The following is a 24,097-nucleotide window of genomic DNA, read 5'->3' on the forward strand; positions in this document are numbered from 1 at the left end:
AAGGGACTCGTTCAGGCTCCTAACTCGAGTTAAAAGCTTTGATGGCAAAGTCAGCTAAACTGCAGCAAAATATCACTTTTGGTGCAGTCTGGATTCTAGGATTCTGCCAGCCGAAGGGTATGACAAATATGAGATATCAGACAAGATAGTCCAGCCAACCAATCGTCTGCCACACAGTTTTGTTTCTTCTGCGGAACAAGAAGAGAGGGGATGTGAACGTAGGACTGTGTTCTATCGTGTATGAGGGCAAAGACAAAGTCGAGATACGCAGCCGTCAATGAGTCTGCAGTCCGCTCTCATAGTATTCCAAAACTCAAAGGAATACCAGAGTGTTATAACGGACCGCAAGACTGAGATTGCGTGCAGTCTCCTCTCGAGAGCGTCCTCGGGTTTTGGGAAGTCCGAATGGGCAGAACAAGGAGAGAACGGTGATAGTGAGGGGGGCGTAGGTGAGGTTCGAGGGTAGGAAGAGGCCAAAGAAGATTTCACGAAGTCGCAAAAAAAACAATCGAGATGAGGTAGAGGCAAACTGGGGACACGAGAGGGTGAGGCGGAGGAGGGAAGGAGCTGCTTACCTGAATAAAGAAGAAGGAACAAGGAACAAAGAACAACGGACAACTTGGAAAGTGAGGCCTTGGTGAGGAAGGTACCGATTAGAGCAGATTACAGTACTCTGTACTTGGTACTTGGTACAGATCACGCCGAGCTCGAGTGCTTTTGGCAAATTAGATGCACTTGAAGTCCTACAACTCCCAGTCGAGGCCGCCAACAAACGACGCCGGAGCTTTCTATCTCGAAGAGGTCCAACGAGCCCGAGGAGGTAGACAAGTCAACAGTATCAGGATTCACTCGCGGCACTGGCAAAGGCAGACAAAGGAAGAGAAGGGGGGAGCTGTGTGACGAGGAAAAGGCGATGGAAGAGTTCTCATGAGAGAGCTTTTGGCTGGCGAAGGATGGCAAGCCACAGTGGGAGCATTGACTTGTTGACAGGTTCGGCTTGAAATATGCCACGCTGGTGGCCCCTTGTCGTCTCGATGAAGGAAAGTACTGCTACGAAGCATTCGCATGGTCACGCCAGCCCAATGGTCTGTCCCACAGCCAGGGTTTCTGTGAGCGAGCATGGGGGTGGAGGCGCCACATACCTGTACATGGAGGTTTTTCGTGGACGGAGCCATCAGTGATTTGACCCATGCCGGAGCCAGGCCAGACCAGACCAGGGAGAGCAAACGTCAGTCGAGCTACAAGCAGGTAGAGGTGCAGCAAAACCGCAGCACGACCCCATCGCCATCAACCGCGGTCTCTCTCCACTACGAAGAACCCGCTAGTAGCATTACAGCGCAGCTCTTGTCTTTCTTCTGGATCCACGACGGTGTTGGAGTCGGCAGCGGCGGGCAGGGATGTTTGAGTTGCGTCTTAGCCTAGGTGACGGTGTGCACTCACTATCACCTTTTACCCCCCCCCCCCTTTTTTTTTTTCCCTTCCATCCAACAACCCTTTTTACCCCGGCAGGGCTCAGAGGCACCAGAAGGTTGGTTTGGTCTAGCACCAGCCAGCAGGCCTGCTGGCTAGCACCGAACATGGAGTCCTCTGACTAGGTACGAGTACCTCTACAAGTTCTGGCTTCAATTCCATAACGATCAACTGGTTCGGCGTCACCAAGCAATGTGACGGGGTCCGGGGGCCGCTTCTGCCTGTGTCGGTTCTTGTCTGCATTAACGGCAGGCCGACGGCACGAATACGTTGCTGCGATTCGTTTGCGCGCCGCGGATGGCGACTGAAGAAAGTTTGCTGCAATTGCGAATGGAAGCCTACTGGACCGGGGGAGGCACATTGTACAGCTGGCATCCGGGGAATAAAAAGGTGGATGGGCCAGGAGGATGGCGCGCGCCACGGTTCATGTGCAAAATCACCAAGCCGCCAAGCTGTGTCTTGACTGCCCGTGTTCAGCCTCTACGCCAGCCGTCCATTCATTTCCTCAGCAACATCACCGGGTAGCCTTCCGGCAGAGACTAGCTCTTTCACCCAACGATCATAGGTCGCGATGAGCCACACGTCACATTGATGCGTGGCTACTCGTACTCAGGTACTTTTTTAAGATGCAAGCAACAACAGACGAAGCAATGCTCCTCTTGGTCGAGTCTAGCCTGGCTCTATAGGCATTCTTCCTTCTTTCGGTCCCCACTGACGTGCGGTGACAACGATCACTTCCGAGCATGGGCGTCTATATGACGCTGTGCCGAGAGACACCAACTGCAGCGCATGCCAGGCCTCACAATGCCATTGTACGTATGTACGAGGCATGTACGTACGGACTACTCCGGTACTCCGTATTATTGTCGCTGGCTAGGGCGGCTGCTCTGTGGCCTGAGAATTATATCATCTCTCTGCACTGAACCAAAATGCGCATCGCATATACGACACATAGAGCCGTGCTAGCCATGATTGTGTTGTTGTTAGCTTGCCAATTGCCTGTCATTTTACCCGGCATCTGCGCAGGTCTTTGCCCGGAAGCTATTTGTCGGTCTGGGACGGAGCAGAGTCGGCCTGCCCACGGCTACCAGAGTACCACCGAGCAGCACTGTATCTACCAGGACCGGCCCTTCCAGCATTATCACACCCTCCCGATCGGCCTGAGAGTTAGACTCCCGAATTGTCAAAGGAAACGATGACGGTCAGCTCTCCTAAGCGCGTCTTCAGGGCTATGACGCGCTGCCACATGACGTTTTCCACGTTAGCAGACAAGGAACAAGGGGTGCCAAGTGGCCTACCTGCATATCTGTAGCCTGCACCCAGAGCATCCATCGGTGGCCCGTAGGTACGGGTGCCTGGTCTCTGGCGGAATCGAGCCGACGCGGCGACAAGGCAACGCCAACTGGGCCAGATTAGCAGTTTTTGGCGCAGACTTTGCCCGGTTTGGGATGGGGGAGCTTGTGGCGGTTGCCAACTCGCTCACGATGCTGCGAAGGGCGGTCAGCACCAGCGGGCTGGCAGGCTAGCTGGCCATCAAATGGAGTCGTAGGAGGACCTACTCGCGCTTCATACGAGGCATGGATGCAATGTACGGCCGCTGGTTCTTCTTCGATAGGCTAGCCGTGCACAGGGAGACGCAGAGAGAGAAGTCTTCAAGACCCACGACAAGACGCGGACTCTAAGCTCTTCAGGCTCATTAAGTAAGCCGGCCACCGTTCGACTACATATGCAGCTCCCGAACCATTGGTTCCGTTACAACGCCACACATCACATCCCACGGAGCTTGCCTTGCTACGACGAGTCGCTCGCTCGCTACTACTCGTTCCTCTAGCCAACCCCATCCAGAGGCCTCGTGTAGAGACAGGCGGTGCGCAGGTATGCAGATACTACGGGTACTCAGGTCCGGAGCCCACAGACACGTCGACCATACATGCAAAAGTCGCATCGGCCGCGCTAGCTAGAGCGGCAATGGGTTTCCAATTGAGCGGTCGCCAAACAAGCCTTGCAGAGGCAACGCTAGTTTAGCACGGCACGGCGTTGCATGCAAGACTACCGTGGGCCATCTATTGTGGATGCCTGAGTGGATCGTTGTCTACCTTGAATAGGCACTCAATGATGGAGCCCAAATTGTCCACATGCTCGGAAAGAAAGAATCGCCAGGGGGCTCCCTGGTTCACAATTCCGACAGTTCCCAAGCTCTCCCTCGTCGAAGCCTTGCTATGCCTATCCAATGCCTACTCGTATGTACCGCCGGTACGGAGAACTCCTTGATGCTTCTCACAAGCAGGGAGTGATGTGCTTACCCACAAACATGCAGCAGCTACGGTACGGGCTGTCAACGGCAACACCAGTCACAGAACCTGGTATATACGGGCAACGCTCTCTGCTTCTGCTGGCGCTCCAAGCTTCAAAAGAACTAGTGCCAGCAACGGGAGTGTGAATGGGAGCACACCTGGGCCAGAAACAGAAGACAAGGCTACCTGTGTTTAGCCACCACTACTTTGTACCGGGAAACGCACACCAAAGGGCACCATCCTAGTTGCCGAGACCAAGCTCTGCACACTTTACTGTACAAGTAATGGGCAGCGTTGCCACTACAAACACGCCTGGTAAGCCAGGGCAGTGCAGCACGCAGCACCTAGCAAGTGCTCATACTTGCGTACTTTGGGGCATATCAGCTCATTATTCCCTGCCTTTACTGCACCGTAGCTACATACTGGCAGTGAGAGTGTTCAAAGGTCTTACTTCTAGCCGCTTTCAATCGCTGGCTTGTCCATCTAGGGAGATTCCTACGGCGATCTCTTGGTCCTCCCAGCTACTGAGAAGAAGCGAGAGCAACATGGCCGGGGATGCCGTCATGGCCGCCTTGAGAGAGAATGGGAGCAAACATGGCGTCTCGGCAGGAAATGAGGTATTCCTGCAGTGCCCATGGGTTGTGAACAACACTATCCGTACGGACAATGAAACCTTGCACGTCAACTCTACATACTATAACGTGGGTACTTACCTGCGGTAGGCATACGGCAAGCTCTGTACACACTACCTACCTACTAGGTAACACCTACCACACAATGAGGCACCAGTCTCTTGCTGCCCAACCTGAGTACTAGCGGTAGGCCGGCCCGTTGACACGCGAGAGACGGCCAATTTTGACATACCGGCACGAGTACTTGGTACTTACAGTACAATGGCCATCTCCAATAGTGCTCGAATCGTCTCAACCAGGAACGGTAGACCCGACCTGACTCGGTTAATGTTGGTTCCCTTTGCGACTAACCATGGCCAGTGCCTATTACTACTGCTTATACGGAACCCTGCCCACATGGCTTGGAGTATGTCTTGCTTCTATTCCGCTCCCTCGGGTTGGGCGTCATGTGTGGCTTTTCCCGCAGTCCAATCTTCTTCCTTCATCCGGCGACTACGGCGCCTATGCCAGTATGGGGAGGGAGGGTCCCAGATGCCGGTTGCCTCATGGAGACGTGATTTGGGGGCAAAAAGTGATGCTGATGCAAAAGAGATGAAGCTGGAGAATTTGAAGCACGTGGTACTTGTTCCTCTGGAGATTAATCTCTATGCGAACCAGGTACGCAGTGCAACACACCACCTTTTAGGTCTGCGATGAGTGCCTTTGTACTGGCTGACTACTTTGCTGTAGCAAGACTTCAGTGCAGTACCTGTAAGTAGGCTTGGGACTCAGCACTCTGGCACACTACATCTTGCTACCAATGCTCGTCCTTGGTACTACCACCTACCTCAGCAGGTATCGAAAGCCCACGTAGGGTAGCTGGGAGAGCCTTGGCGAGTTCCGTCTACCTCGATTCGTTTTGGGTCAGTCAACCAGAGGCAGCCCAACATACCATACACACCTCGTTCAGAACACGCCGACGGTGATAACCCAAGAGCTTCCAGCGCATACAAGTACGAATACAAGCACTTGCTTGCCCTGGTACGAGTATGATGCCTGTACAAGCAAGACCCTGCTGAGGAGCCCTATCGGGTAGCTGGGGGTTGCATTGGACCAAGGTGGTGTTATCGACGTGTCAAGGTACCTATCTCTCCGCTCAACTTACGGTGAGGCTCTGGTACCCTACCCGTCTTAGCTGCAACTCCTCGCACTTGCCGTGGTCTGTGCCTCATGACAACAACAGCATGTGTTGTCAACCAGAAGAAGAAGAAACATCAAAGCGTTCGACGGCTTTCCCTTTTCATCTCTGCCTGCATTAGCCACATCTCAGGCAGGCCAACTCATGCATCTCACTCTCACGAAGCCAGGCAAGAGGAAACAACCGACGGTCTCAGAGGCTCCCTTTTCTCATGCAGCAAGTCTTTTCGCAGCGACCGCCGGTGCATGTCTCTCCCTCGAATCGACGACGGCTGACCTGGAACATGGCTCTCCCCCAGTCGGGCCTCGAAGGATTTGCCTACACCGGCTCTGCCTATCATCGCCATTACCGCAAGGGCTCATCACCTAGACCTAGTCTACTGTATGTAGGTATAGCGGACCAACCACCCCAACCACCAGTCTCATCGGCAATAAAGCTCTACGATTCGATGGGATGATCTCACCTGCACAGACCAGACCGCCCCCGCCCAGATGCCAGGCATGTATGTGCCCTGCCGGCTTGTCAATTGGCGCCCACACGGATCCGACATGTCATTGAGCTTGCGTCTGTCATTTCCTTCTCATCTTGTCTACTAGGACGAGTGCTCCGTAGTGCGAGTGCCAATGCCACTGCTAATCCAGTAGTAGTACTTCGTGTGTACGGGTACAGGTACATGTAGGGCTCCAGCATGGTAGGCGTAAGGTTGGGGGCCCATGCCCATGCCCATACCATGTACGAGTACTGATACAGAGTACAGTACAATGAAGCCACTACTATCCAACAACATCTCGTCATTGATGCCACAAGCAGCGATATGCCTGCTTTTGCTAGAAACTCATCTCAAACGACGCTGCTCCGTGTGATGCATCCATTATCATGAGCCTCGGAGCTTATCAACCTCCTCTATGGCCCCAACCCTGACTTGCAGGGAAATACTGCCAAATGAATCTGAGCACAACCCGGTTCCCTCCTGTGTCTATCTATGGAGCACCTTGGGGGCACTCAAATTACACAAGGACATACGAGTATCTATAAAAAAACGAGGCGCACAGGTTTTCATCAGCATCTTTAATTGGACACCTGATATCATGACTTAATTTCAAGACAACACGCCACTCCATCTCAGGCCGCTCTTTTCAGACTGGCTGGTATGATACGGAGTACTCGCTAGCGATATGTGCGTATGCGTTGGCCGCAGATTGCATGCTAAGGTATTCGCAGTTGCTATTATGAAGATGGATCACTAGGCCTCGCTGTGCCCAATGGATAGGACGCTTCCCGTCTCTGCGGATGCTTTACACATGATTGGCCCCATGAGGAAGCCCAGGGCGGCTAGCAGTGCCCATTTACATATCACACACATGCACGACCTACAATTGGTTTCCACACCCGTCCCTGACTCCCGGGCCCTACCACGGCCTGGACGCGGGGGGGCCCAAGGGCTCAAGTCCCAAACCTGGGTGCCGAGACATGTTCCCCCGAGGCCCATTATGCGGCCTCCTCTCGTTAAGCAGGATACATACATGCAACTTGGACACAGGTGTGGTGACACTCTACAGCAACCGACCCAGCTCTGTGGTTTTTGCAGTGGGATGCGATTATCTAATGTGTTTTTCGCCCGCTTGGGGGAAAATGTTGGAGAAAACTTCCGGGGACAGGATGCACCTGGACGCATTGGGGGATGATTGCATTCTGCCTGTGCCCGTCCTGTGACTGCGTGACGACTAAACATTCGGCGACACTGTGGATGCCTTTGGATCTCATGGCACAAGAATAACATCGGCGAACAACTCACGAGGGGACCCACCAAGTCAAGTAGAGATTGGAGGAGGAGTGTGCAAGTACGAATGAAGACAAAGTTCTGTCATCTTGCTGCATCTCAAGACCACTTTTACAAGGCGAGAGCCGTCGACATTCCTTCAGACAGGCGTGAGCGACAGGACCCTTGAACGCCAGCGGAATGCTAGCGCCTAAAAGGGTCTTTTTCTCATTCAATCTAGGACGGGACAGCAATCTTGCTCTAATTCGAGACTACTTACTGCCAAGTACGAGTAGGCAGATCCCACTTGATGTCTCGACACGGCCGTGATGGGACCTTGGTAGCAGCGCATCTGCTCGTATTCCCTGTCAGCTATGTACGAGTACTGTACCAATCTGAAGCAGTCATGCGCAAAAGTTTCAAGCAATAATCTTCCGGAATACCAGGGCCAATATCTCATCTAGCGGCACAGTGAAGCTTTATACGGCGCTAGTTGTATTTAATCTGCCTCGTCAATTTAAGAAGAAATGAGACGAGAAATGAGGTCGACCGGGATAGTAGACAAGCGGAGCTTCCGTCACAGCTCTACTTCTACTAGCAGTAGCATGAATCGATGGCTTGCATCATCACCCGCCACCAAAGGCCACCATCATGACCAAGCGCCCACACGAGCGGCTCATTTCTGGACCCCTCCTGGTGTAGGGATCGGGCATCGTTCGAGCAGCCTATGGCAACCCAACGCCATCGTCACAACCACAAGTTACAATTACGCTGTACTAATTATCATACCTACCCTAGCATGAGTAAAGCGAGTGCGGAGTACTTTCAAACAGAAAGACAAAAAAAGAAAAGAAAAATTCAAGAAAAATTCGCAGGCATCCCCAGCTACACTCTGCTCAAAGTAAATAGCTAGTGGGCACTCTATTATGCCTGAAGCTGGGCAATCAGCGTGCCGTCGCGGACCGTCCGTATCCCAGCTCGGCTGCACAGACGCCTTGCTTCTTGTCAAACTAGCAGATCTCCAAAGGTGCATGGTGCATGTGTGAGATGTGAGATTTGTCGAGATCAAACACAGGCATCAGGCACAAGCAATGCGGTGCAGTGCAGTGCAGTGCAAATGCAGTTTGCCTCGTCTCCTCTCTAATATATTGGTATCCACATGAGCACTGCTTCGACCATCGCGGAACCTCACATTCAGTTGCAGTTGCAGCTACAGCCACGAGAGACAGCTGCACGACACCAGCTCAAGCATTTGGCAAGAGGCTTTGCCTTCGGCCCGTCCCTGGCTCTATCAAACTGTGAACTCTTGACATTTTATTACTGAACTTGAACGGGCACATCTTCCTGTCTTTATCCGCCGGTGCTGCGTGAGCTCCGTCCCAAGAGGCGGGGAGGCTAGCAGGCTCATCAAGTCGGCGCCACATCGTGCCTGAGAGTCATCACTCTGTCGTCTTTGATTATGCTTTTTTTTTTCTTTGCTTTTTCTTCCTCTTCGCGGATGCGCTATTCTGCGGGCTGCTTTTTGCGCCTAGTTGGGGCTGAGAAATTACCTGGCAGTTGTATGAGAGCGGCGGCTGCTCGCAGCCCCCGGTGCTTGAGACAAGAAAAAGAAGATCTATCTCAACCCTGGCCCAAGCAACAAAACATGTACAAGTACCGACCAGGGAACCAGACGGGTACAGAGTACTAGTACGAGTACATACATGCGACCAACTGCCCTGTACCCAGTCCTTTGTGGACACATCAGATGGGGAAGGGCCCAGATGACGCGACAAGTTCTCCGTACTGTATGTATCTATGGCATGCATTGCATGAAGGACTAAGCTCGACAACCGGTCCCTGCAAACCACCGTGGTCTACAGGTCCTGACCCCATCCGCCTACCCGGTTCATGCAGCGCTTTACGGTGGGCCTATCAGTTCTTCCTGTCGCGCCCCATAGCCGTACGGGACATCGAATGTGGAAGGGTTGCTGGAGGCTGGGGCCAGCCAGCTACACCGGTTGTTCTCCGATGGCATCGGCCGACTGAGCGCAGGGATGGGAAAGGGCATCGTCGTGACCCTAACGGTGTCGTATGCAATGGAACATGTAATGGAACGGCCAAAGCGAATCACGGGATCCCTACGTGGAGCGAGTGTGATCGCTTAAGATTGGCAACAATACGAAGTGATCCAGACGTGTGCAAGTACTATATGTTGGAAAGGGAGGGAGTGATGCTACCACTACCGCTAGTACGAGTACTGTTGGTGGTTTGTGCTGGAGGATGTGCATCTCGGCCCCCGCAAGCCTTGCTGCATGGATGCAACTACAGGTACGAGTTAGACGTGGCGACCGCCTAGCGGTTGGATTTATGCGGCGCCCGCCTCACTCTGTTGTCAACGATGCATTGGATGGATGCTGCCCGACTGTCAAGATCAGAAGTGCTGATGGGGGTTCACATTGTCTTGGGCTGCAATGTCTATGCTGTGCTGTACTCTGAATGCACTTCATCGGGAGGATCATACTGCTAGCACCAGTAGCTGGCAATAAGGGGGCGTATGTACACAGGTATCAGTTGCTTTCGAGCAACACAGCCAACCTCACCGTTTTCCTTGGTTGCCGCCTCAATACAACACTGCTCCTTGCCATTGCATCTATTTCCCGGGGCGGGATGATTACCTATTCGGAGCAGGCAACGATCCTCAAGGCCTGGTTGGCTCTGGGTATCAAAATGGCAGTGAAATGTGAGAGACCACCGCTTATCCGCATCAGTTCGAAACCACGTGAAATGCAACTGACAGCGACTGATGCTGATGTGATTCGCCCTGTCGGACAAATTCCCGATGGGAGGTTTGCTATGCACAGCAACGGAGTTGCCATGACCCTACGCTGCATGGTGTGATCACAAAAGGGTAGGTACTCCTGACGATTAATAGGCAACAAGTCTGCCCACTCCGACATTGATAAAGTACTGCGTTTTGGGCATGCTATGCTCATACTACTTCTATCAACTATTTGATCGATTTGTGTCTACTTTTAAATATGCCGTGAGTGGTATAATGGATAATTTGGCCAATCCCATTTTGCCACAAGCTGCGGGATGTTGCAGCAGTTAGCGCTCGTGTTAGTCCTCGCCAAAGAGAGTCGACACGTATAAATCGAATAAGAGCAAAACTAACCAGGCCTAAGCAGACGTAGACACCGGAGATACCATCATACAGCGCTAACTAAACATGAACAGCGAGGGTTTAGATTTATTTGGCCCTGTACTCGTAGGATTTGATCCCGGGTAAGTTCAAGCAAGACGGCTCGCGATATCAACCCAACCTTCCGGGTATTACTCCGTAAAAACTCCACATTATCTCCTACCCCGCCATTGCTCCTCAGAGAAACTCCGTGATCGCTGGGGCCCCGAATATAAGGTTACTATATAGACACGTTTCTCGAATGATTCAAGATATTCAAACAACATCTACAGAGTCATCGCTTTTCTTTCATATTTCCAGCGTGGCGTGGAAGACAACTGAATAATGGCATCTCAAGAGTGGAAAGTGGTCGAGCCCTGGCTTGACTTAAAATGCGCACTCGGCGAAGGACCATTTTATGAAAAGGAGACCAACTCGCTGCGTCTTGTTGACATCAAGAAGAAACATGTACACACAGTCTCTTTAAGCGACATTTCTCTAAAGACTATCCAGCTGGACGTTTGCCCAACAGTCACGGCTGACATCGAGGGGGTGGACCCTCAGGATCGCATTCTGCTGGGTGTTAAACATGGACTTGCGGTGTTGGATCGTCAAACCGGAATATACAAGATGCTCGCGCCGTTCAACGAAAAGGAAAACAACGAACGTATACGCGCCAACGACGGTGCGGCAGATCCCCATGGCAAGTTTTGGCTGGGGACCATGACGGACTTTGGGCTTGGGGAATTTCAACTAGAAGGTATGTATGGCTGACCTACGACTGTATGATGCTTTGCCGCCCCCTGGGTGGCTGGCTCACCCCTCACGCCGGCGCTGACGGCCTTTCTGATAGGGTTTCTGGCACGCTTTGATTCGTCCAAGGCAAAAGAGGAGGTCCTAACGGACCTGGTCATCCCTAATGGCATTGGGTGGTCACCAGATAACAAAATCATGTACTTTACTCACTCCAAGACGCGAGAGGTATTCGCCTTTGACTACTCGCGGGAAACTGGGGCAGTAAGCAACAAACGCCTTTGGTATCGGCACGAGGGACCAGGCGAGCCTGACGGCTTCCGCGTCGACGTGGACGGAAACGTGTGGCACGCGATTTATGGGGAGAGCTCGGTTCTCAAGATCAGTCCCGATGGCAAGGTTATCGGAAGCATAACTCTGCCGACTAGGAACATTACCTGTGTCCAGTTTGTGGGGACGGAGCTCTTCATCACGTCAGCAGCGGACGAGGAGGGCGATGAGACGAGTAAGAGGTATGGCGGTGGTGTCTTTAAGGTTGATGTGGGGATTGCGGGCTTGGAGCTATTCAAGTTCAAGTTATAATTCAAGGGACGTGTCGAAAGGCATACCATACCCCTTGCAACGTTAAACGCCGACGCCGCATGGACTTATGAGCGAGAGGGCTATGGCTTGCTGTGTTGAGAATAGAAGAAAAAAAAGAGGGAACATAGAAGGATTGCTATCTAGACCGTTTATGCACGCGAGGAGCTGCTTAACTGGTTGTGCCTGACATTGTCCTTTGCAAAGTAGTCCATAATACTGATGCGGTTGAACCAACTACAGAGTACTATACGCCCAACGCTCTCTCACTCTCACATGAAAAACATGAAAACTCTTGTGATTGGGGCCACATGGCTGATAAGCAGGGGAGAAGAAGCAAAGGAAAAAAAAACAAGGAAGAAGGAGGCTAGATGAGGTGTCCAACCCGCCCTACTGTACGCCAAGTATGCAATTCTGAAGCAGGGCCGTCTGCAAAGGTGCACCGAGAAGCATGCAGAAGTGCATAGGGGAAAAGCGACTAGATGTGCTGGAACGTTTGTAAGGCTAATAACTAGCCATGCCCGAGATATGAGATGGAAGAAGTTGGGAGCTTGCAAAAGTTATTGCCCGTGTTAGAATGCAGTGGTCTTTTTACCGATTAAAAGGGGTAATTAAATGGTTACAAGATTATGAAAGGTTACTACTAGACTTCTTTCTCTTCTTCTTTCTCTGTTTCTTTCTTGCCAAAGAGAATGATAACGATCTTTGCAGCCTCGGGCCAGCAAGGACAAGGCTGGATAGAACTCTAACAGATTTCCGGTTGTTATTGCATGGACTTCTAAAGCAATTGCCCGTCTGGTCTATCAACACCCCATCTGTTCATGCGGATCGATCTGGTGGCTTCAGCTGAACATGGATCGTCTTGTTCCCTTCTAGCTCTTGTCCTCAAACTCGATGTTTCATCAGTACTACATTCTACAACTAGCAAGCCTAACCTAGCCACAGCCGTCGTATGATGGCCCTTCAGGTATCCATCCTGTACAAAGCGCAGTCTGTGCTCGCAGTACATGTAGTCATACCATTGACAACAGCAGACAGCCTTTGCTCACCGCTGCTACCCATTGCTCAATGCCTTGGCTTCATCTACAGCCCAACTTGGAGACCCGACTCGAACCCCCCCTGGTCCCGCCTCACCGCCTGCGTTGTCGCAACCCCGGCCCCGGTCTCCGGATTTCCGGCCCCGCATGCTCGGGGCGGTTCGGTCACGTCCTCTTTTTTTTGCCCAATTGATACGAGCGTGAGAGCAAGAGTTACAAAGTGCGTGTACCTTGGTCTGTAGCACTATCGAGTTGGTAGCACAAGTAGCAGTACAAAGAAGTATGAAGAGCAAGCAGTGATTTGCTCAAAGTTCTGGTGGGTGGGCACGGCATGAAAAAAAGAAGACGACAGAACAAAGTGGAAACCATTAGGCCCGCTATCCAACGACAAGGGGGAGTGAAAAAGAAGCCCATCCATCCTCCAAAAGCTGTCTAAAGTGAACAGGGTCTAACCGATAAACGGCCCCCAAAAACGCTCCTCATGCCAGGGTATCACACTTCTCTCTCTGTCTTTCTCTCTGCTTGCCAAGTCAGACAAACCTAAGTACTTAGCTTCGCCAGCGTAGCATGCGGCTGCAGTTCTCTCCCAGGCGCAGGAACTGCTAGGACAGGGACCATTCCCGGGCAAAGGACAGGACAGGGGCGCAAGGGAAAACGTGCACGCTATCGTTATGCATACGATACATGGACTAAAGCAAGTGCGTGCTGCAGGCATCTCGATCTGGTTATCAAGGGAAGCCGGCGGGCGTTTGGGGCGAGATACGGCGAAGCTCGGCTAGCATTGATGCGGTCAAGAGTGTGAGTTGCTTGGGCTGATGGGTGTATGAATTCTTTCTTGCTTTTTCATCTGGCCGGTTCCTGGGGAAGAGAGAGAGAAACGGAGAGAAGAGAGAAGAGAGAAGAGCTTTATCAGCCCTGTTGTGCTTAGTAGACTACCGTATCAGGTGTTTCTCATAAATCACATTGTCCTGAACCAACGGTTTCTGACAAACCTTGTCGACCGTTTTCCCCCTTCACGCTCTAGTTCCAATTGATACGAATTCAATTGATTCTTTCTCTTTTCTTTTCTTTTTCCAGTTCTTGAAGCAAGTCCATGCACTCATCGACAAACACAGGCAAGAGCCGCGGATGAGTTATTGCCGCTTCCTTCACCGCCTTCTCCCGGACATTTTTTCCCAACTCCCACCCCTGTCCACAAAAAAAGAAAGGAAAAAAAGAAAAGAAAAACTTCACACCACAACCAGGGTAAAAGGGGCCCCAACCTCTCTAAACCCCCTTTGCACTCGGCACGGAGTCAAAGCGCAGCGCAAAGCATCGGCTAGCTGGACCGCTGGCATGACATGTTGGCCTTGTTCTCTCTTTTCGCGTTCGCTACGTCTATTGTACGAAAAGGGACGAGGACGGGGGCATGGAAGAAGAGGCAACGAGATGCTGACCCGAGCCAGACGCAGGGCGTCCTGTACGTACTTTGTCGCGCAGCAAACCCCGTTCTAGATGCTGTGGCAGAGCATATGGAATACTACAGCTCCCAGTAGGTAGTCGGACATGATGCCTCGTCCGCTATGTACCGGTACATGCCTCGAGTTGGAGTTACGATCCACCGCCAAAAAGCAGCGTCAAAAGGACCCTCTTCGCGTTCACTTCTCTCACACCCAGCAGGGCCATGATTTCTGCTTCTCCAGCTACGGCTACCCCCCTCACAGGCGCAAACATGATGATGATGGTGATGATGATGCCGGTGACTAATCGACGGGCTTCCGTGCTGTCTTCAGCAGACGAACGACAGGCTCGAGCCGCGAGCCGCGAGACAAGGGGGCCTTTCTCCTCTATCCCCTCCAAAAGACGGACCAGAGATGCTCGACACTTGGATCCATCCATGCCACGCTGAGCGGCATGCCCGTCTCCCTGGTGGGCTTTGGCCGCATTGCGGATGGCAGCTCCGTCCTGTCAAGCTCTGCCACCTCAGACCTGGTGAAGCCTCGTGTGTGTGCTGTCAACTCGACTAACTGGCTACCTGTACTAGCACTATCAGCTCCCCACACGACCGAACCCTGCTGATCCTGCGAGGCAGACGAATGGACCCGGCGTGCTGGCAACCTGAAAAGGGCTGTCCCGCTGTTGGGCTGACATGGGTGTGTTGGCATAGCTGACCAGGCCTTCTCTCCCCCCCTAACCGATGCTGTCCATCACCCTCGTCTCTCTCCAAGTCGGTGAGGCTTGTGAGGGGGAGCCTCAGGTCTCACGATGGCCTCATCACGACGGTTGCTTGATACTCGTACTCCATGTACGAGGTTGGCTTGCCCTGTCCGGCTGTCGACTTCTCCCACCGCTTCGTTGCGTTCACCCCTAGCAACCGTCGTAGGTGAGAGTGCAAACATCCAAGAATAGTAGCCTCTTTTGCTTGTTGTCTTTTCAACTTTTCCTTTTTCTTCTTCTTCTGCAGCTGCGAGAATGCCTTTTCCCCTCAAGGCCAGCCGTGTCTCTTCTCGCAGACCGCCCCTTTTGGTTTTCCTTTTTGGTTCCAGCTGGCGGTCCACACGGATTTGGTGGTGGTTTTGCATGTCTACTGTATCCTTCACTCGCTGCAAACAGCATTGGAAAAACGCGGAGTAGCGAGAGACGACACTAACTTGTATCGTATAGCCTTCTGGTCTCTCTACGTGCATACAGCCTGGACATACACTTGGTGCTAGTACTCCGTACTTACACCGGATACTACCACACAGAAGCATATCTCGTTCCCCGGGTTCGTGCCATGGCCCTGCCTAACCTCCCACGTCGCAGCAAGAAAGCCCCAGAAAACTCAATGGCAGAAACCTGTCCCTCGTCTTCTTCCCACGTGCAACAACTAGAGTAGCATTGCTGGCGGGCGCAACGGCCACCGTTGTCGTCAGGTTTTTTTTTGTCTCTTGTCTTCTGCCAGCGAATGACCTTTCTCCATCCCCCGGACAAGGTACATTTCATGCGTGTGGATATTCCGACGTGTGATCCAACCTCCCGTCAAAAAAACCTGCTGGCATATGATACAAAGCACACAAAAAGCAGCAATGTGCCGTGGCCCGTTGGTTCTTTGCTAGGTACGGAGTATTACTACCAACTGACAGATCCACGCCAAAAAAGCTGTAAAAAGAAAGGCAGCATGCTGCAGCAATACCCTGCCTGCTTCTGGACGCAAAGCCACGCTGGGAATAGCAATCTTCTGCTCTGCCCCCCCTCCCCCAGCACTAAAGCATCAAGGGCGCTTACTAGTCGGTGATGCTCCTGTCAAATAACCGTCTTGACATCAAGCGTCACGGCCCTCATTGGGCGCCGCGATCGCCCGTGTTTGGGACTTAGTGCATCCCAGACAGCGGCAGATCCATGAGGATCATCCTTTTCTGCCGCATCTGCCTGTAACGTGTATGCCCACCCAACCGTAGACAGATAGACGCCAAGGGCAAGACAGAGAGAGAGAAAGAGAAGAAGAAGAGAAATCAAGGGGGCTGGGGAAGAGGAGGAGGAGGAGGGCTTGCTTGATTCTTTGTCCACGGGGCGTCCCATCCCCCGTCCACATCTCTCTCTCTCTCTCTCTCTCTCCTCTCTGTCTTATCAAGGCCTTGTGACACTCAGCAATGGGTAATACAAAGGTACATGATTTGACATCATTTTTCTTATTTTCTTATTCTTTCTTTTTTTTTAACCTTTTTGACACATGCACGTGCAGACGCCATGACGAGCCTTGTCCGTCTTGCGGTGAATCAACTCGAGATCCCTTCCCCTCCCCTCCTCAAAATTTAGGTCAGGATATCATATATCGTGCGTAGAAAGTAGAATTGCCCTACCGTAGTTACCTCAGGGACTCGAATGACTCAGATATGTCAAATCCATCCCATCCGGCATCTCTCTTGTTGTTTTCACAAGTCCATCACGACAACTCGCCTTGGATCAAATATTATGTAGTAGATACACGCCCCCCTTTTACTCCGTAGTTGCCTAACGGATCGACCATTCATTCATCACGAGATTCGCCCCCTAAAAGGGCTACTCCAGTGCAAAGAAATACTACTCGTACATAGACAAGAGCACTCCTCATGTCAGGCAGCGTTGAAGCAACTACGTAGTGATGCTGATAATCATGTATGGCAAAGAGTAGGACTTGGCGTGGGAATAGTAGGACAAAGTCACCAGATGTGTCAACGTCAGTACACTTTACCTCCGATATACACCAAATGTATGGAGTAGGTCCTCCTTAAACATGCCATCATAAGGCTCGGATTCCCTTCCGGCGTTCCGATACTTCTTCTTGGTGCCAAGTATATGATGATTCAAGTGCATTGCTACCTAGCTAACCTATTGACTGTCTCATATTTAGACACTAGACTCTCAAACTAACGCAGATAGCGTCTCATGACCATAATGAATACTTCTCTATGGTTTGATCTTAGACATAGCATACGCTCTCCACTCCTTGCCCTTGGCCACCAAAGATGCCTTCGCTTACTGTTCTTCCCCATGAGCGGGTTCTTCTTCTCTCAAATCTGTGTTGAGGACCAGATCCTCCTTGCTTCTTCTGTGCACAATGATGGTCAACCCCTCGATTCCATAATCATCGTATTGATGCTGATGAGAAGCACCCCCCAATTCCCCACCAGCAATGCCTTGGCTCGCTTGGTGTTCCAGTGCAATATCCAATTCGATTTTGAGCTTATCGAATGCATCACTAAGCCCTAAATACCGTGAGCGCCACTCGCAGACGTGGCGGCTCAGGGAAATCTCGGACTCGCTGTTAGGGGTAACGGGAGGAATCGTCGGCTCTTTCATAACGTCTCCTGCCTGGTTTCTTTCCGCTGTAGACTGGTTGAGATCCCTTTGAGAGCCAGAGGCCAACAATGTATACTCCTTGCTCGGGGAATTACCCATCAATGCCGGTGTGTCGTTGATCTTCCTTAGTTGTTGTTTCCATGTTGAAGGATCAGAAGACTCGATACTTCGCTGGGGACTCTTGCTTGCGCTGGTGGCTTTTCTCAACGAATCTTGCGATCCGAGCCCCTTTTCTGATATTTTTGGAGTCCAATCATTTGCCTTTCTCAAAGGCGATCCCATGCCCCCATATGATAACCCTTGGCGTTGTTGCTCCCCAGTGTTTCCCATCTGATCATCATATCTGACGTCTTGCTGAAGCTCCGGCTCCTCATTGTATTCTCCAGCTGGCGAGATACGAATTGTCGGAGTTTTCCAAATAGCATTGTCCGGTTGTGATGTCTGATATGTTTCCAGATCTACCGAGTCTATGCTTTCATGGGAAGCTCCTTCTAGGATAGGTTTCGGTGTGTTCCGGTTGCCATGGGTCGTGTGAGGCAGAGTGGCACTCTGGGACGTTGCTGGATCCTCTGAACAAGTCCAAAAAGTATCTTGATCCAAAGTGTGCAGGCTGAGAAGCCCTTTCAGAGTCTGTACAGCGGTTTTAGGGGAATCTTTGGAGATCTTATTATATGTATCTTCTTCGGTGCTTTTATTCGTCTGGTCAATGACATCCCTCTTTGAGGGAGAGTGTCGAGCAACGCAGCAGATGCTGTGTCTCGTAGGGTCGCTGTTTACATGGCAAGTCGGGCAATCAGAGCACTGCTCAGAGATAGCCATTTCGCTATAGGATTTCTCCAGGCGATGTCGGCGCTCATGTCGAAATTTTTGGCGTGCTTGTCTTTCCGCCTCAGCATGTCCCAGTTGGCTTTCTCTAGGATATCCCGTGATAGAGTCACGGCTCTTCGAATAAGATAGACGATAACCTATGCCAGGATATTAGCTTATGTATGCCAAATTATACGTTCACGTAACCTACCTTTCTCTGCGCCGAATACAGGCTCAGATAAATTGGCAAGACTTCGGCTGTGAGCTATCCCTTGGTTCCACGTCCCTTGATTCAGCTTCTGTTGGCCTTGCCCGTGCTCTCGGCTCCCTAGGAGATGTGTAGACAGACTACCCACCAACTCTGTCTTGCACTTGGAACAGAATTCATGTCCACATCTTGCGCATCGCGCTCGTGTATGCAGATACCCACCACAGGAATGGCATACCTGTATGGTTTTCATCCCCAATGCCTGCTGTCGATCTTTCTCATCTGACAGCCAACCCTCTGGTCGTGAGACTCCATACATGTCAAACATCTCCAATACATCTTGCTGCTCCTTTCTAGAGCTTTCAGGGGCATTCTGTCTTGACCGAATACTCGAATATGATGCTTGGAGATTCGGGTGAGAACGTCTGGAAAGTTTGAAGCCTGGTCTCGTGTCATTGACTTCGTTGACAGTCCGGTTTGACCTGTACAGACTTCGGAACCGGCTGGGATCTCGAGTTGGACTTTGAAATCCCAATGAATTGCTCGATCTCGAGGCTCTCAAGCTCGGCCTGACGTTAAACATGTGAGCACTTGTCGATGCAACCTCCCAAGCAACTCCGTTGTCATCGTTATGGTTGTCATTGATCCTCAAGCCTGGGTACGAATGTCCCACTGGAGGTGAAGCAGACACTTCGACCCGCGTCCGCGGACAGGCTGGGCTGCAAAGATATGCACTATCGCGCGTATTCGTAGTATATGGTAAATTCTGGACATCCAAGTTATCATTGCTCGATATGGTGTTGAGCTGCCGTATGCGAGACTCGACGAAGCCAGACGGCACCAGGTCGTCCGGAACGCCATCAAACGATATGGCATCTCTAAGAAGAGTGGCGGGGTCGCTGAACTCGGGATATGTCATGTTAGTTGATGGATAAGAAGTAAATTATAGTCTAAAATAGACGATGCATCGGTATGATTATGATCACGAAGAAGCGTTGGGAGGAGGAGAAAGACAAGCAGTCAGATGGAAACACGACCCCCAAAACAAAGAAGAAAGATGCACAGGAGCAAAGCAGAGGGAGTTGCCTTGTGCGTCCAAGGCAAATATTCTGAAGAGGCAAGTGGGCTCCTACGGTGAGGAAGGAATGGGGCAAGTAGTGATTTCGTTTCATTATTTTAGGAGCCGCTGCTACATAGGTACAAAATGCATTTCCCGGGAGTTGTAGGATGCAGCAGATGTCTACTTTTTCTTTCATGTGACAGTACCACAACTGATATCAATTGTTTGGACTCTGCGCTAAAGACAGGTAGAAAAGTTGTACAAGGGTTATATTTCTATAATCGTTTATTTGACAAGGGTGGCAAGGGTCTCGAGGATCTGGTAGCGGGATGTTAGTGTTTCTTCGTTGACTCGCAGCATGAACTGCTTCACGCACCTCCAGTTCGATCTTAGCCTCAGCGATGTCCTGCTCGCTGCCATTGCCGCTGGCAACCTTTTGAGCCTCGGCAATACCAGCGCGGACAGCCTCAGCGCTGAAGTCCTCCAGGGGGTAAGCCTCGGGGGCGTTGATGCTCAGGACAGAGTTGGGCTGGACAGTAGCAAAGCCACCAGACACTATACAGGCGTTCATCAGTCTTTATGTCGTCCATGGAGTCGCACACTCGGAGGGGTCATGACATACGGAAGAACTGCTTGGCGGGGCCGGACTCCTCAACAACCTCGACCAGGCCGGGCTTGAGCTGCTCAATGGAGGGAACGTGGTTGGCGAGGACACCCATCTCGCCAGACTCTGCGGGGATGTTGACCTGGACGACGTCCTGGGACTTGTAGATGGACTGCAAAGCATTGCGGCAATTAGCACCGAGAACATTCGTCGACTGTCGCATTTTCCTCCACACCAGCCCAATCGGATCGCATATTCGTAAAAGTCGATTCTTCGAGGTGCAGAATTCATACCTGGTGAGGCAGAGCCAAGCTCAGCTTGATCTACAGAAATTTCAGTTAGCGATATATAAATTGCAAGCCTTTGAGGCTCATTATCCGGAGCATCCTCACCTTGTCGGGGACGGCCTCGGCATATCCTCTCCGCTGAATGGCCACTCGCATGGCTGTAGGGCGAGCTCGGAGAGCCGCACGGGCAACACGGAGGGAGTTCATGGTGACTGTGAGGACGATTGAGTCGTTGCTTGTGGTGAGCTCAATTGAAGTCGCTGGCACGAATCTTTGCCGGACTGCAGTCATTAATTCGGCTAGCGGGAAAATCGCCCGCTGCAGAGCACGTGCGTGATCACGTGTCTGTCCACTGACAACTTTGATGAGTCAGACTCTTGGGTTTGATCGTCATTGGACTTGATGAATTGTCCAAATGTTATTTTATGTTATCCTTATTAAAATAAGGAAGTACTAATAATATTGCATGTTTATCTCAGACTCGATTGGATCTCAGAGTTCAATCCTTGGGGAAGTCGATAGATCGCTACTCGTACTGCTTACAGCTTACAATCGAGGTTTGCAAGGGTCTTGCGTTTAAGACTGCATATACTTTGGTGACCATGCATCATCACTTGCAGCACACGAACGAGGTTTTGAAGATACGAAAATCACCTATAGGCTTATAGAAACTAATCCAATGCCCGTATTATCAGGTGAAGTTAATAGGCATACTCCTCGAAGATTGACAAAATTTTGCCTTCGCACGCAAAGAAACTCGCCCCATAACCTACAACAGCAGCTTTGATAGACTCGAACTCATTTCAACAAACAACTTCAGGGAATTGGACTAGAGGCGACGTATCCTGTGGTTCTACTTGCCGCCTGTTTCTTCGCTGTCTAGCACATAATTTTCTAGGGGGTAACTGTCGTCAAGCTGTTACGGTAGCATCCGATGGCGAAGACTTACACCCAGCTGAATCAACAACTCCGAGGAAATTATACGCAGCCATGGCACTGAAAGCACACCATCTTCATGAAAGGGATGTGGAATGACGATAGTAACTCTGCCCATGGCTTAGCTTCATGCCATTTCTTTCAGTTATCAGCTCACTTCGTTCGACAACCGCCTCTCACAATCCACAGGTCCAGCCAAATCTATACCATGCCACTCAACACACGGGAATGGCATTCTGTCGGGTGCCACAAGCAGCTGAAAAAGGCCTGGAATCTTGTGTGGCTTTAGCTGTGCGCAAGAGACAGAAGTAACGTGGTTCGCCATCAGGAATGGGGTGTAATGGCTTCTCGGGTGGCTTTACAGTTTTGACTTTGCCCGCCAAAACTCTCTCCCTCTCCCTCAACTCCGTTATCGCTATGCGGCATCTCTTGCTGTGCCACCTGTGATGTTCCACTGCTTCTGCGACAGCGCGGTATGTCAATTTGCGTGATTCACAAGTGCCAAGAGAAAGGGGTGTCCTCGCGTCAAGTTGCCATTGCTCAAGACTCGAGGACAAGAGATCTAGACTATGGATATGTCTCAGAGAGACGGATGGAGAGTAGAGTTTGATAAGGTTATAAAGTAGCCAACTTGTGCGGCCGCTCGTCTGTTGTTCAATACGGGCCGCCAGCCGCCCCCTTTATTGATACGAGAGTTTTTACTGATCTTGGCAACGAGAACAAATATGATTTCGTGTGTTATCTTCCAACCCAATACACATGGGCTTACAGGTACGAGGTATGAGCCAAGCGGTACGGGTATGTAAATGGGGACGAGCTGAGTACGAGCATGGGGTACAACAGCCTCACCTCCAGGGTGGACCAAAAGGGAAAGAAAAAAAACTTCAAGAATCTCGCCGAAGAGGAGATGTCTCCAACCCCAACACTTAGTGCGCCTTTTTTCTTCTTCTTTTCTTACGAACTTTTTTTTTCTTTTACCCCATCTTCTTAGAGCCCGCTCAACCGCTGCAGACCGGTTGACCTTCGGTGGGTGGCCCCATCGGCGCGACGGGCTGTTTTACTAGCGAAAGCGCGAGGGATAAAAAAAAGTTGGAACAAAATTTTCCAACAAAAAGAAGCACAGTCTTACACGGTTGGACCAAACTAGCGGGTGGCTTGGGACTAAGGAAAAAAGAACGATGGCCAGCTACACTGTGTACTTTAATTTTACTATGTCTGCCCCCTTGGGTAAAAGAAACAATAAAACACCCGACGACAGGCGAGGCCGCTAATTCTGCTTCGGCCGCCGTCAAATCTCCAAGCTTGAGTGAGCTCTTGGACGTGCAATTGTGCCGTATTTGGGGAGCTTTGGTCAATCTAGCTTCATCGAGAGTGGGCGTCTGGCTCAAACTGATTAATTTGCTCTTGGCTTGTCTCAGTCAAATTTGCTGTCCTGGCCAATCGCCAAAGAGCAATTGACAACATGGATTTTGCGTGTTTACACGTCTTGAGACGATGACTCTGGGAATCTGGTTCATGGCTCAGTCCAGGCCGTCCTATTTTAAGCTTATAGAACAAGTCAATTGACTGAGAATGCCATGTGTCTCTCTCTGCAAACATCAGGCTGCTAGTATCCTACCTTATTTTCTCTTGGAGGGCGTGCGAGACAAGCTCTGTCTCATGAATAACTGAATTCAGCATTAGACATGTCCGTATACTCGTCTTACTGCAATTGAAGTGTGCATCCAAGTTACATAATCAGTGTAAACGAAAAAGCCCAGGCCAGGTTGTAGGAGCCAGAACGGAGGTAATTAACCGTATCAAACTCGCATCGTTGCAGTGCATTAAGGGGACTTCCGTAAAGGGGACCAATTGCTCTTACGGAGCAACCGTTGTTCCCAAGAGTACGAACAAGCTGCGCGGGCGAGTAATTCTGGTACCACGGAATATGACGGAGCTCATATTCCGCAGCGGTATCATTATGTACGGAGTCTCGTGGCCGAAAAGGGCTGTTGACGGTCAGTCCAGACATGCGCGATGCCATTGGCTCAGCGGCCTTGACTCTCACCGCCAAACGGCAGGCCAAGACTACGAGTACAGGCAGCAGGAAATGAGGCTCTGATGCCTGAGGCTAAAAGGCATCTCTCTTGAGGCCGACGTTAACCCGCCATTTCCATCCCCCGTACGTCCGTGGCTTGTTGAACGAATGAGGCGAGAAGCCCTTGCTCCAGCCGCCCCCATAGCTGAAGGGCTGTCGATTGGCCGTCTCTTTTACGAAGGGTCCTTACCTGCGTCCAGATGCCAGTAGCATGTGCATGGCAATATATCGCGACGTCGTTGGATCAAGGTACGGCGACGCTTTGGGAAGGCCTCGCATGTAAAGGTGTGCTAACTTGTGCAGCATGCACGGGCAATGCGGCCGAACTGCCAACAAGGTGGCATCATTTCCCACAGCCTCTTAGACGACGGGCTGTGTTTGGCTCTCGATGGGCTGCGTGCAGCATTGCGCATTCTCGCTCAGGATGCGCATCCCTTGGTCCAGCCCAGCCAGA

General features: G+C 51.3%; 10 protein-coding genes across 10 annotated transcripts; 6 read left to right on the top strand and 4 right to left on the bottom strand.

Moving 5' to 3' along the window:
- The first annotated feature begins 1,709 nt into the window (after positions 1 to 1,709).
- V8C40DRAFT_240999 (uncharacterized protein) lies at positions 1,710 to 2,048 on the top strand. The gene has a single exon (XM_083214928.1). It carries the CDS (start codon positions 1,768 to 1,770, stop codon positions 1,993 to 1,995), a length of 228 nt encoding a protein of 75 aa, XP_083074895.1. The 5' UTR covers positions 1,710 to 1,767; the 3' UTR covers positions 1,996 to 2,048.
- Positions 2,049 to 2,521: 473 nt separating this feature from the next.
- Positions 2,522 to 2,806, bottom strand: V8C40DRAFT_241002 (uncharacterized protein). The gene has a single exon (XM_083214929.1). The coding sequence runs from the start codon at positions 2,800 to 2,802 to the stop codon at positions 2,638 to 2,640; it is 165 nt and encodes a 54-aa protein (XP_083074896.1). The 5' UTR covers positions 2,803 to 2,806; the 3' UTR covers positions 2,522 to 2,637.
- A 2,114-nt stretch (positions 2,807 to 4,920) lies between these two features.
- V8C40DRAFT_241004 (uncharacterized protein) lies at positions 4,921 to 5,494 on the top strand. The gene has a single exon (XM_083214930.1). The coding sequence runs from the start codon at positions 4,928 to 4,930 to the stop codon at positions 5,090 to 5,092; it is 165 nt and encodes a 54-aa protein (XP_083074897.1). The 5' UTR covers positions 4,921 to 4,927; the 3' UTR covers positions 5,093 to 5,494.
- A 199-nt stretch (positions 5,495 to 5,693) lies between these two features.
- On the top strand, positions 5,694 to 6,237 carry V8C40DRAFT_241005 (uncharacterized protein). The gene is made up of 2 exons (XM_083214931.1): positions 5,694 to 5,958; positions 6,221 to 6,237. Exon 1 carries the CDS (start codon positions 5,718 to 5,720, stop codon positions 5,940 to 5,942), a length of 225 nt encoding a protein of 74 aa, XP_083074898.1. The 5' UTR covers positions 5,694 to 5,717; the 3' UTR covers positions 5,943 to 5,958; positions 6,221 to 6,237.
- A 710-nt stretch (positions 6,238 to 6,947) lies between these two features.
- V8C40DRAFT_241006 (uncharacterized protein) lies at positions 6,948 to 7,412 on the top strand. Its single transcript, XM_083214932.1, has one exon. The coding sequence runs from the start codon at positions 7,044 to 7,046 to the stop codon at positions 7,284 to 7,286; it is 243 nt and encodes an 80-aa protein (XP_083074899.1). The 5' UTR covers positions 6,948 to 7,043; the 3' UTR covers positions 7,287 to 7,412.
- A 2,924-nt stretch (positions 7,413 to 10,336) lies between these two features.
- Positions 10,337 to 12,297, top strand: V8C40DRAFT_241009 (regucalcin). Its single transcript, XM_083214933.1, has 2 exons — positions 10,337 to 11,255; positions 11,349 to 12,297. The coding sequence occupies exons 1-2, from the start codon at positions 10,841 to 10,843 to the stop codon at positions 11,828 to 11,830; spliced, it is 897 nt and encodes a 298-aa protein (XP_083074900.1). The 5' UTR covers positions 10,337 to 10,840; the 3' UTR covers positions 11,831 to 12,297.
- Positions 12,298 to 12,616: 319 nt separating this feature from the next.
- V8C40DRAFT_190135 (uncharacterized protein) lies at positions 12,617 to 13,226 on the top strand. The gene has a single exon (XM_083211852.1). The coding sequence runs from the start codon at positions 12,780 to 12,782 to the stop codon at positions 13,104 to 13,106; it is 327 nt and encodes a 108-aa protein (XP_083074901.1). The 5' UTR covers positions 12,617 to 12,779; the 3' UTR covers positions 13,107 to 13,226.
- V8C40DRAFT_241010 (uncharacterized protein) lies at positions 12,930 to 13,722 on the bottom strand. Its single transcript, XM_083214935.1, has one exon. It carries the CDS (start codon positions 13,577 to 13,579, stop codon positions 13,313 to 13,315), a length of 267 nt encoding a protein of 88 aa, XP_083074902.1. The 5' UTR covers positions 13,580 to 13,722; the 3' UTR covers positions 12,930 to 13,312.
- A 3,618-nt stretch (positions 13,723 to 17,340) lies between these two features.
- Positions 17,341 to 19,660, bottom strand: V8C40DRAFT_286404 (uncharacterized protein; the record flags this gene model as incomplete). Its single annotated transcript, XM_083222528.1, has 3 exons — positions 18,918 to 19,660; positions 18,442 to 18,629; positions 17,341 to 18,352 (listed from the first exon to the last, which is right to left on the bottom strand). The coding sequence occupies exons 1-3, from the start codon at positions 19,596 to 19,598 to the stop codon at positions 17,341 to 17,343; spliced, it is 1,881 nt and encodes a 626-aa protein (XP_083074903.1). The 5' UTR covers positions 19,599 to 19,660.
- Positions 19,661 to 19,795: 135 nt separating this feature from the next.
- V8C40DRAFT_241019 (uncharacterized protein) lies at positions 19,796 to 20,882 on the bottom strand. The gene is made up of 5 exons (XM_083214936.1): positions 20,736 to 20,882; positions 20,637 to 20,666; positions 20,362 to 20,515; positions 20,116 to 20,294; positions 19,796 to 20,057 (listed from the first exon to the last, which is right to left on the bottom strand). Exons 1-5 carry the CDS (start codon positions 20,835 to 20,837, stop codon positions 20,025 to 20,027), a joined length of 498 nt encoding a protein of 165 aa, XP_083074904.1. The 5' UTR covers positions 20,838 to 20,882; the 3' UTR covers positions 19,796 to 20,024.
- Positions 20,883 to 24,097: the final 3,215 nt, after the last annotated feature.

The sequence above is a fragment of the Trichoderma camerunense genome, assembly GCF_050948025.1.
Source record: "Trichoderma camerunense strain CBS 138272 chromosome Unknown V8C40scaffold_6, whole genome shotgun sequence".
Classification (NCBI taxonomy): Eukaryota; Fungi; Ascomycota; class Sordariomycetes; order Hypocreales; family Hypocreaceae; genus Trichoderma; species Trichoderma camerunense.